Source organism: Grammomys surdaster, unplaced genomic scaffold (genome assembly GCF_004785775.1).
Source record: "Grammomys surdaster isolate TR1022 unplaced genomic scaffold, NIH_TR_1.0 274, whole genome shotgun sequence".
NCBI lineage: Eukaryota > Metazoa > Chordata > Mammalia > Rodentia > Muridae > Grammomys > Grammomys surdaster.
This window is the reverse complement of record NW_021604715.1, coordinates 273629-286078: the sequence shown is the minus strand read 5'-3', so window position 1 is coordinate 286078 and position 12450 is coordinate 273629. Positions and strand designations below refer to the sequence as shown.

The 12450-nt window shown below is 38.6% G+C and overlaps 1 protein-coding gene across 2 annotated transcripts in view; it reads right to left on the bottom strand.

Annotated features, from left to right (window-relative positions):
• The window catches only part of Slc9a6 (solute carrier family 9 member A6), a 52978-nt gene that overhangs the window by 25746 nt on the left and 14782 nt on the right, over positions 1 to 12450 (bottom strand). For both annotated transcript variants that reach the window (XM_028776934.1, XM_028776933.1), the window contains 4 exons: positions 8843 to 8948; positions 3692 to 3833; positions 1257 to 1362; positions 873 to 961 (listed from right to left, as the gene is read on the bottom strand). In XM_028776934.1, coding sequence (XP_028632767.1) covers positions 873 to 961; positions 1257 to 1362; positions 3692 to 3833; positions 8843 to 8948 — 443 coding nt within the window. The remainder of the gene's footprint in view (positions 1 to 872; positions 962 to 1256; positions 1363 to 3691; positions 3834 to 8842; positions 8949 to 12450) is intronic.

Genomic DNA, 12450 nt, shown 5'->3' with positions numbered 1-12450 from the left:
CTTCTGTACATTCAGTGTACTAAATTATTTGGCAAAGGAGATTTGTAACCTCCATGTAAATGCTCTAGAGGGGGAAGCCTAACTTCCTTTGAAGTGTTAGGGAAAGTATACTAACTTTGTGGCTCCAGGACAGAACGGGGGGTGGGGGAGGGAGTAGAAAAGAGAGAGGGGGAGGGAGGAAGGAGGATAGAGAAAGAAAGAAAATGCTTTAGCATTGATCCTTTCTAGACCCAACTTACCTTCTAGCCTTCTGCAAAATGGGAAGTTCCTAGTTCTTGCTACAGCACTCACATATACACATGTTCCTATTGCAGCCATTACATTTTGTTTGTGAATTTCTTTTCTAAATCTCTAAAGACTGGAAAATGATATGTCTAGTGCCCAATTCCTTCAGAATTCTTTTCAGGTAGCCTGCTCATGCAGTACCCAGTCAATGACAGTCCTGGAAGCAGTAGTATTGCAGGATCTGAATGAAGACTTCAGAAAGCTTAGTATCCACAGAGCTCAGCAGATCCCAATAAGAAATTAACCTTTTATATACTGCACAGGAAAAAACCAGATCAAGTCAGAGTGGGCCCTCCAATCGTTGCTCCTTGTAGCCACTGGGTTAGAAAGATACTAAGAGAAGAGGGAGCCAACTGGCTAGTTATTGGAAGTCCAATAGTAACAGCATCTGGTTACTCTGCTAACTGCTACCCTAGAAGCTGCTACCTGTCACCTGTCAGTCCCAGTCATTTCCAGACTCAAAGGAAGAGAAGGCATCACCTTGAAATGATCACAGATATTGAAGATTTTTTTTGAAAAAAAAAAAAAACCTTTCGTTTTGCTAAGAGGAGGAAAATTTTATTCCCTGATTATACAGTTTCTCTTACCTGCTTCGTTCTATGCTGAGATTCTGTAGACAAATTATTGTATGTGTAATGTGCTTGTGTGATTCCACAAAACAACACTGCAACCACGCCTGCAAAGACAGCAAAGTACAATTCACGGAAAGGGAAGATTCCCTAACTGTACCCTAAGCATCTTCTTTTACAGAAGTATATTCCATTTGTAGTGTTGACATTCTCATTTACTTTGACTTATTTTGTTGGGAGGAACCAATTGTTTCCATTGAAAGTCTGTTTTGTATCTGAACCTCCAACCCGACTCCCAACCATAACAAGTATGTTCAAACTCTAAAGAAGTTGGTTCACTTGGAAAAGTGGCTCTCAGAGTGATTCCTCATAGGGACCTACAATGCAAAGTAAGTCACCCACCTGTGAAACCCCATGCTTCGGCCAAAAGGAAGGTGCTCCAGGACATCAAGAAGAACAGACCTGTCTCCAACAGCTGGAACTCCCGCAGCTTTGTGAACTTGGTCACGTAAGACTGTTAAGCTTGGTAACAAGATCGTATAATAATGTCCAACTGGGACTAGAAGAACAACAGTCAGTCCAAGGGAGGCATGAGAGTTTTGGAAGTAGCTTTTAGGCCCCTCTAACGTAAAAGACACGAAATAAAGAGGCACCAATGGTAAGAAAGTCTTTGAACAAAATCTTATGGAGTTGCCCTCATACCAGGAGAAAATCTCAAAAATTAAATGTTCCTATTGATTTATGGGTATGACATGCCTTGCCAGAAAATAAATAATAAAAGATAGAGGCAGGAACATCAGACTGAGATACACTGTGGCAAAACTCTATTAACTTGTGTCCAAAAACAAGACAATTTCCATTATTACAGCAATTAGCATGCATAAAAACATGTAACTTCCATGGAGTTTTGCATTAATTTGATCTTCTAGCTCATCTGCAATACAAAGCATCTACTCTATGATGAAGAAACTGAGGCACTTCACTCCCTTATACTAATCTAAAAAAGCATAGGTGGGTAACAGTGCCAAGCTGTAATAAATCTAGGGCTAGATCTAGAGTCAGTTCATGAACTAGCAGCGTGACAAGTACTAATCAAGATCCACTGCCTAGCCCTGGGCTCTTGTACCCAAGAAGAGATACAGCCTGAACCAGTTCCCACCAAAACCCTTTTACTGCCCTTTATGCCTCAGTTCACCTATTAAAAAGTTCACTTATTAAAAGTGCAGTGTCTTCTAGCATAAAACCAGAGGATAGCAAACCAAGGGGACTCAAAAGAATCACACATATGTTTTACAGGAAAATGTCTTAAAAGATTTCTAGCTGAATGAAGCTGGAGAGATGGCTCAGTGGTTATGGGCACTCAATGTTCTTCCAGAGGACCTCAGCTGGTTTGTATGGGTGGCTTATAACCACCTGGAGCTCTAGCCCTAGGGCACTCAATGTCCTGTGCTCGCTTCTGTGAACATCTGCACAAATGTGCCAGATACTCATACATAAATAAAAATCAAAAATGAATTTTAAAAAATGTTTTACAGCTAGAAACTTTGGAGCTCATCCAGGCTATTCAACTTTCCCAGCCTCCTACTCTCCTCCCCTGAGATCCAGTGTAAGTACCAGCTACTATCATATTTGTGTCTGCAAGGCAAAGGCCATCTTTGCTTCATCTTTGATTCCCAGAACATGGCATCTGGCACACAGCAGGCGATCAGCAAATGTCTCCCAAATAAACATAAGAATCAGTTGTTCTGTATTTCTTGTGGCTAGCTAGTGACAGTATCAGGGCTAAACTAAAACCCAGGTCCTTTGGGCTCCCAGCCCAGGGCTCTGATGAACAAAATTTGCAATTGAGAGAGACAGGATAAACAATATATGTTCTCACCCAGGAACCATGCAGTTTCTGTTTGTTCTATTAAACTAGGAGAGAAGAGTGACAGAGACAGGAAACAGCACAAAATACCCAGAGACTTTGGGGGTCTTATTTACTTCATGCCAATGTAATCTATAGATTTAAAATTCATCTTCAAAGAGATAAGATAGTATGTCTGGTCAAAGACTCCTGTAGCAAGAGTTTGGGGGCAGTTTAGCATTGTGGCATATGACAGCAATTCTAGCACTCAGTAGGCTAAGGCAGGAAGACCGTAAATTTTAGGGCACCTTTGGCCACCATAATAAGGATCCAATCTCAAAACAGGAAATAGGGGCTAGAAAAAATAGCTCAGTGGTTAACAACACTGGTTGCCCTTACAGAGGACCTGGGTTCAAATCCCAGCACCTCCATCCTCAGAGGCTTACAACTGTATGTTAATTACGATTCCAAGAGATCCAATGTCCTCTTTTGGCCTCTGAAGGCACCTATACATAGTGCATAGACAGACATACAAACCAAACAGTCATAAACATAAACTGAATTAAAAACAAAAAGAGGGGTGAGGGCCACAAATACAGCTCCATTGGTAGAAGGCTGTTCTGGCATGCACAAAGCCCTGAGTTTGAGCCTGAACACTGAATAAACTGGGTATGGTGGTGTATCTCTATGTTTCCAGCACTTGAGGGGAAGAAACAGGAAGATCAGAACTTCCCAGGCATCATTCAGCTCCATAGCAAATTCAAGACCAGCCTGAAATACATGTTTTAAGTCACTGAGCCCATGCAAAACAATGAAATTCATTAAGTAACATATTAACAAAGACTTTTGCTTCATTTTTTTTCAGAACAACTTCTTGGTTAAAAGGTTAATAACTATAAAAACAATTCCAGTCGTGGGAGTAGGAAAAACCATGCATCATTAAACTACCTTGGTAGGTTAATAAGAAAAAATGAATCTAACAAAAGGATATTAAAGCTGTCACCACGCCTGTTGCTGCACCCATTGCAAAAGATCCACTGAAGATCCCAAGGAAGATTCCAATAGATTTGAACATGGCAGTAACGTCAAAGGTGTGGCTGTTGTCTCCAGCTGGCTGGTATGCCACTATTGAGCTACAAAAAGACAGGTTATTCTCAACCACATTGCAATTGGTTTCTCTTATGGGAAAATGAAGGACCTTTCCAACTTTTAAAATGCCAGAATGGTTAAAATGCCTAACATGGATTCACCCATTAAAACAGACTTCTTTAAGCAAACAGGGCTGAAAAGGCCTTCCAAAGAATTAGGATCCACTCTGGAGTATTTTGAGCATACCCAGGTGAGACAGACCCTACAGCCTACAGTTCAAAAAGAGTCGCTCAGTACCATGCCAAGCCAGACAATCAAAGGGACACTCTGTCTTGAACTCAAAGTCCAAACCTGCTCTCCAAAAGCTTCTTTTATAGCAGTCATCTCAGGAAGCGGCAATGATCAAGAAAGCTACTCTTGCCAGCAAGTCTGCCAACAGTGCTTACTGTTACCGAATCAGTTCTCATTTCAGTTCATTAATGTACAAGCTTCACGACAAGCACAGACTCAAAGACACTATACAAGCCATATCAAAGGAAAGGAAGGAAAACACATTCCTAAGAAATAATCAATTCACCCTATGCTTACTACATTTTTTTCTGGTTCAATGCTAAAAAGCATTACCTATACCATGTATAACAATTGTTCTAATATCTCCCACCTTAATCTGTTAAAAATGTAAGATCATGGTATGATGTCCTAACTAGTATCTATTTTATTAAGGCACAACATCAATTTCTATTAACAGCATTAAGAAATTTCTGACACTCAATCTGCATTGAAATCTTTACATATTTTGTGTTTCAATGCTCAAAGTAACTAGATCATTTTGGAACTAAAAGAGTATTCACTGCTTTGACAAACATGAAATGGCCTTTAATAGCATGATAAGTTTGCATATCCACACCATCGCATATTTCCCACCATTGTAAGTGTGATACGACTATGCTATGTAATGTTAAAACATCTTCTACTGGAAGTAAAACATACTTCTCTACAGCAATCTTCCTCTTTGATAATATTTACAAAATATTGAATGAAACAAAATATATATGCTTTGCCTTCTGAGATTGCTCTCTTTGGATTAGTCTAAATTCCAGTTTCACATTAATCATTATTTTATTCTTTAATCACTAAAATAAAGAATACATGGAAAATGCAATGGTGGGCTTATGTCTTCTGTTTTAGGCAAATGTTGGCCTCTGGCTTGAAATCTCAACTCATTTTTTCCATATCAGGAAACATTTCATCTTGAGGCATAAATATTTACATGAACACTTTTCAAAAAATTCTAATACCAATACAGCATATGGTATTTTTCAAGGGAATAATCACTCCATCATCTACTGTTCTAACACATGTGTCTTATCCTTCTGTATCTATCTTCTCATTTGTTACATGCATGTTGCTTTGAATTCTTTATGAGTCATGGTTCCATAAGTAGGCTAGACTGGTTCTGAACTCACTGTAGCTGAGGATGAAATACTGATCTTCTGCATCTACCAGCCAAGTGTTGAGAATATAGGTGTGTACTGCCATGCCTGGTTTTAGTGCAGAACTAGGGGTTGAACCCAGAGCTTCATGCAGACTAAGCAAGCAGCCTAACAATTGTGCTATAGACCTAGCCCCTGGTTTCTAACTCTGCTTTTTCAGTGAACAATGAAACAAGAATTACAAAACCAAGATATCTAATAATTTGAAACAGTATTAGCAGCATGATTTATTTAACCATTTTCCTATTGTTAGAACTTAAAAGTTGCTTTTAGTGATAAAGTTCAGTAACAGAGCACTTGCCTAGAATACAAAAAGAAGTGAGAAGGGCCCTGTGTTTTGATTCTTATACCACAAAAATAAAAACACAAACAAAAACTGCTTCTAATCTTTGCTTCCATAGTAGAGAAGAATCCTTTTGTGACTTTCATATATTTGGCCTATTCCCTTGTGTTCCATCCATACATGTGCTGATTGGCTGCTTCCAAAACAGCCTCCAATTCCGCAGAGAAATATGACAATATCTATTCTCAGTTTTTAAAAAGTTATAGCCATTGGCCTAGAGATGTCTCTTTAAAAAACGTATCTTTGGAGTTAAGGAGACAGCTCACTAGATAAAGGCACTTGCTGCCAAGCCTGAGGACCAGAGTTCAATTCCTGGAATCCATGTGATGGAAGGAGAGAACTGGCTCCCAGCAAACAGAAACAAGTTCCAAAATCAATTTTATGCATTTTAAAGAGTTGCCCTAATCTCTTTAATTGATAACAATTCTCTCATAAAGCCATTCCATCCCCACCTGTGGTACAAAATTGCCTTACAGAATACAAAGAACAGTGATCAAACTAGGGGATGTAATACAAGCAGAGTAAACTTAGCAGCCTTTGAAACACATCAAAGGTCAATACAAGATGACTGTCAACAGTCTTCTCAGTTCCCCCAGCTAGTAACTCCCCGTAGACAAGCAACACAACTGATTTCCCTCCCACTGTGGGGCAGGAATTCACTTGTTAGCTCCATCAAGACACCTCCATAACTACCAGCTCCCGTTACAATGATACCCTCTCAATATAAAGCTGCAGCAGAGATCGAATGAGTTAACCTAACTCCTAAATATGCAAGGAGGTACCAGATATGTATCATCCTTAGAGAGTTCAGAAAGAAACCATTCAAAACCCAATTCAAGGGCAGTAGAAATGTGACCCTTTGTGAGAACCTCCATGGAAAAGTCTTTAAAAAAAAAACACATTTTCTCATCACTAAAGATCAAATACCTTCTTAGCAGTAGTCATATGCTAAAGTTATAGGAAACAGGTTGTTTTATTGATGTAACATGTAAGGCATAGTGAACAATGGTTTAAGGCAGGACCAGAACAGAACAAAGTTGTTTTTTTTTAAATTTTGAATCTTAACCCATTAGAACATCAAGAAAGGAATGCTTATCAGTTGGATGGTTAAACAGTAAAATAACTGTCTAGAATAAGCAGTTGATGATAAAAGGAACTTTCTTTACACCTTCCTCTCTTCATTTAGGACTGAAGGGGGGGGTCTCTTATGTACATATGAACTAGAAGTTTCAATGAACTTTATCATTTCATGTTTCTGAAATACCAAAATTACAATTACATTATCCATCTATTCTTCCTTTCACATAGTATGTAACTTTTATTTTGCACTTATCTTCATGGAAGGTACTCACATTTAGCATCAACACCAATGTTAGTTATAGCCATTAGGTTTTGTTTCCTTTTTTTAAGATTTATTTTTTTATGAATGTGAGTACACTGTGTCTACCTTCATTTACACCAGAAGAAGGCATTGGATCCCATTATAGATGGTTGTGAGCCACCATGTGGTTGCTGGGAATTGAACTCAGGACCTCTGGAAGAGCAGTCAGTGCTCTTAACTGCTGAGATATCTCTCCAGCCCCAGGTTTTGTTTCTTAATTTATGTTTATATTAGTTATAAAAATTTCTGGCAATAGACACAGCAGGGAAGGCAGCAACCCTTACACAGAAAGCATTCACAAAAAAGGATTTGATCTTTAAAATAGTGCCATCCACCTCATGGAAAGGATTAGTGATGTGTCTCCAAAAAGGTAATTTCTCATTGTGTAGTAAGGCAACAGTGGTAGTCAGGCTGTGCAAAGCAGAGTCTGTGACTTACAACTCTTTTATAGCTAACAAAGTAGAAGGAGAGAAATCAAATGATGAGAAAATATGAAGAGCTTTTCCTTCCTGCTCACAGCAAGTTCTAGTATAAGATGAAGGCGGCAGCTCACATGATTGCATATGTCCTTAGGTAAAAGTGAGTTCCTCTGGGGTGCAGAAGCTCGTCTACCTGCAAATGCCTTGCAATAACATGTACAGCAATTTCTATTATTATATAAAATGCATTACTCATTCAACAATTATCTTCAATAAAAGTATATTTAACGCATCTAAGATAAAAATGTTTCTCAGATGATTATGGTAAATAAGAGAAACATGAGTTAAACTAGAATCTATTTTCTCAGTTATCAAGCCGGCAAAAAAATAAAAGCTGGGCAAGTAATCTACCGGGGAGCTCTAAGGAAAGAGATATCTCCTATTGTGGTGGCTGAAGTATAAAGTGATACAATCTTTGACGGGCAATTTGCCAATATAAATAAAAGCAAAACTGTGCTTATCCTTTAAGTCAGCCACAAATCTCAGTCACTTCTGAGAATGTATTCTACCATATACCTATGCCTGTGCAAAATGAAGAAAGCTCAAGGTCAAATGGTGCAACTTCCTTCGGGATAGTCAAGGACTGAAAGTTCCTCAAATAGCCAGCTCTAAGAGACTGAGAGAGGCAAAAGCACGGTTCACAGAGAATCCTGCAAAGCTGCAAAACCTAAGGCACACTTTTGATACGAACACACAGCCAGAATATACCCACAGTCTCATATATGTAAGGTATTCTCCAACTAAGAATTGAGTGGCTGTGGATGTAGCTCAGTGGTGGGGCACTTGCCTAGCATGCACAAGGCTGGAATAGGTTAACTCTCAAAAACTATCAAAAATTGAAAACAAAAAACAGAAATGACAGGCAAACGAAATATATTCATATCTGTGGTTGGATTTTAAGAAATACAAAGCTATAAAAAAAACTTTTTATTAAACAGCTCTAAAGAGCTAGGAAGATAAGGACTAGGAATAAGAACAGAATTTCTATACAAACCTTTTTGTGTACTTTTGAATTAAAAACTTAAGCCTAAGTAAAATGTATTCACATTATAATGTTAAAACAGATAATAAAATTAAAGACATTAAAATGGCTATTATATAAATATGCCACAAACAGAAAAACAGTAGAAGGAACTGTCCTGGAAGTTTTACAGAAACTATTTTTATATGACAGGAATATAAATTTTTTCTTTCATTTTTCTAATTTATCCATAAAATATATGTCCCTGCCAGAGCAAGGCAAAAATACTCATTGTTCAGAATATTTCTATCCACAATGTACTTTATTCCCCAACTGACTTTCAGCACCTAGTGCCCTTGCATGGAGTATTCAGCATAGAATGAAATGCACACTTACGAGGACAGCACTATGGCAACCGCATCATTGAGGACACTTTCCCCGAAGAGAAGAGCATAGAGTTCAACATCAACTTGAAGCTCGTGGAAGATGGCAAGAACAGTCACTAGCAGAGAGAAAGAGGCAGAGGAATACTTAGATACCACAAACACAGCATGTGTCCTTCAACAGCTGCTGGATGTTATTTAAACAATCATTTCTTCCTTTCTAACATCCTCTTACTGAATTAAAGTTTTATGGTTTTTTTCTGACAGTATTCACTCCTAATTGGCTACATGCTACACCACCTTTCTCAAAAAACAGCTGAAAATAACCTTGAAGGCCTGAGTTGGCCTACAATCTTCATGTAAATTTGAAGAGTCTGGTATTTATGTTCTATAAAGAGTATATTCAGAATTTCTTATAGTCTAAGTAGCAATTAATCTTTAATAAGAAGGAAAATATGAAAAGTATCCCTTTCTGTAAGGAACTCTTGTCCCTAGGAGCTTTATAACTCCCGTTTATTTGACTTGCAAACTGGAAGCATACCAAGTTCAGTAAAGACCTTAGGAAATAAAAACACAATTTCAGTTTTTGGTTGGCACAATTTTTCTGGCCAGAATAACAGCTGCTGTGTTTAACTGATGAAGAAGCCAACTATCAGGCTCTTATAGAGTAAGAAGAACAGAAAGCAGAACACACCCTTCCTTTGGGGAAGAGATTATATTAGGATTCTTAGAAAATCAGTTAAGACTGACAAGTTAGATTGTAGCTTTCATTGCTGGGTCACATATTGCTCACTCATTAAATAAACCCCAAATGATAGGAAAATGAATATAGCCACAAACAAGAGAACATTTTCAAATAGGAAACATAAAAACAGAAAGTTGTATTTTAAAAGGTATAATTTTATTACAAAACACTGGAGTAGAATATCAAAATGCAGATATATGCCTACATATACATACATAAAGTAGGGGGCCAGAGAAATGGCTCAGTGTTAACTGCACTGGCTTTTCTTCCAGGAAACCAGGATTCAGTTCCAAGTATCATCATGGAGGCCCAAAACAAACTCTAACTATAGTTCCAGAGGACCCAACACCCTCTTTCGGCCTCCTCAGACACACAGGCATACATGTGGTGCACAGACACACATGTAGGCAAAACACCCACATATAAAATAAAGAAAAATTTTATAGAACCTAAAAATTATTTGGGGGAGCTTTTATCTTATGTATGTGGGCGTTTTGTTTGCATGTATGTCTGTGTACCATGTGAATGCCTGGTGCAGGTAGAAGGCAGAAGAGGGTATCAGATCCTTTGGAACTGGATAGTTGTGAGACATCATGTGAATGCTGGGAACTAAGTCTGGTTCTCTGGAAAAGCAGCTAGTGCTCTTAACTGCTGAGCCATTTCTCCATGTCCAAGAAAAAGATTTTTAAAAGCTTACCAAGAGAAAGTAAAAAGGAGAGTGAAAAATACTGTCACATTTTGAATAGAGAACCCATGGCTCAAACTTCTAGAAAGATAATGCAAATTAATAGAATTAGAGAAAGTATGTACATAATCTAGAAAAGAAATCTGTCAAACTTTATATAGACAAAAGATTATTGCTTGAGATAGTCTGGCAATACTCCAAGCAAAACAAAACCAGAAAGATGAAGTAATGTTGCCAGTTCAATCTTTAGATGTCTCATAGGCCTGCTTCTACCAAAAGACAAGGACACCTAAGACCATGGGCTTCTTGAAAGTAAGGGGGCACCCTATGTAAAGTCTTTAAAGAAGCAATATGATTTCCAGTTTTTATAACTGTTAAGCTACAACTAGGTGTGGGGGCTCACTCCTATGATTCAGTACTCAGGGGGCTGGAGCAGGAGGAGTACCTGTTGTTGGAGGCCAACTTGGGCTACATAATGATTATCAACCCACCTTGAACTACATAGAAAAATTAGAACACAATGTTAAACTGAGCCAAGCCTAGGTGGTTCAAACTTATAGTGATGAAACCTCCAGAGGCTGAGGCAGGACCATCTCAACTTCAAAGACTGCCTAGCTACAGAGTGAGTTGAAGGCCAATCTTGGGGTCTTATCTAGGATCTTTATTAAAACTCAAAAACTATGGGAGCTGGGAGATGGCTAAGCTCATAAAGTGCTTGTCAGGCAAGCATGAAGACCCCAGTTTAAATCTGTAGTATCCACTGGAAAAGGCATGTAACAGACATGCCTGCTATCTCAGGAGTAGGGAGGAAGAGACAGATAAATCCTGGAGCTCACTGTCCATCCAGCCTAGACATTTGTGGACTCCAGGCTCAGTAAGAGATCCTGTCTCAAAAAATGAACGTAGAAAGGGGTGGAAGAAGAGACCCAAACACGTGTGCGCGCGCACACGCGCGCGCACACACACACACACACACACACTCACAGGAACACATGCACCGTGCATATATCCAATAGCACATTATAATTAATTAGCAACAAAAGGGTTCAAGCATGGAGTGCTTGCCTAGTGTGCGTGAGTCCCTACGTTCTCCATATCCTCAGCACTACGAAAAAGGAAAATGACACTATACAGATGTCTGTCTGAATCAGCATTCTGGAAACTCCTTTTTCTTTTCAATTATTCATTTTGAAAGAGTCCCATTAGATAGCACAGGCTAGCCACAAAGTCTCCAAATTCTTGCCTCCACTTTCAGGGGCTGAGATTACAGGCATGTACCACTGTGCCTAGCTAGCTGTGAGTAATCTTTTTGAATTCTCTCTCATAGCATGTGGAACACAGTCCTTCTCCTTTCTCTCATTCTCTGTGTTAGCAAAGTTAAGGAAGGAATTTAAAGATAACCTTAGGACACCGACTTCAATTGTGCTCTATGACAATTAAAGAAGATGATTAACTTACAAGGGCAACAGTACAAACCTCTACCAAATTCCAACTACTAATAAAAGGAGACTTTGACTCCCCAGGTTCTCTGTCTTTAGGGGATAGAGACAGAGGTCAGTGGCAGAGCACTTGCCTACCATGAGCAAAGCTCCCAACACCAAACAGGTAAACCCAAAAGCTCTTTAGCTGGTTCCTATGCTGGCCTCTCTTGCCACTTCCTCTTATGACTACGTGTTCACTGTGTAAGCTAATAGGTTTCGCTACGATGTTTTCATCCATCTATATAATGTACATTACCCTATTCAGCCCATTACCATTCCTGGTCTCCCTAATCAGCTGGTGCTCTCTCTCTTTCCAAATAGTTCCCCTTCTACTTCCATGTTTTGTTTTCTTTTGTTAATTTTGGTTTTGCATGCAAAAGGAAATATGTGCAATTTGTCTTTCTAGTTTGGCTTACTTCAGTTAACATGATTTCCAGTTATACCCATACTTCTGGAAATGACATATTCTGGAAATGACATTCTTTATGAATAATTAAGCTCCATGGTATATATGTACGTATCTATGTGTATATATATCATACTTTCTTTATCATTTATTTGTAGATGACTACCCAGGGTGATTCTACAGTATGCTACTATGAACAGTACTACAATAAACATAGGGGTGCAGGCATCTTTGCTATGCTGATTTATATTCCTTATGTATAAAGAGTGATATATGTGGATCATACAGTAGTTCTAGCTTTAGA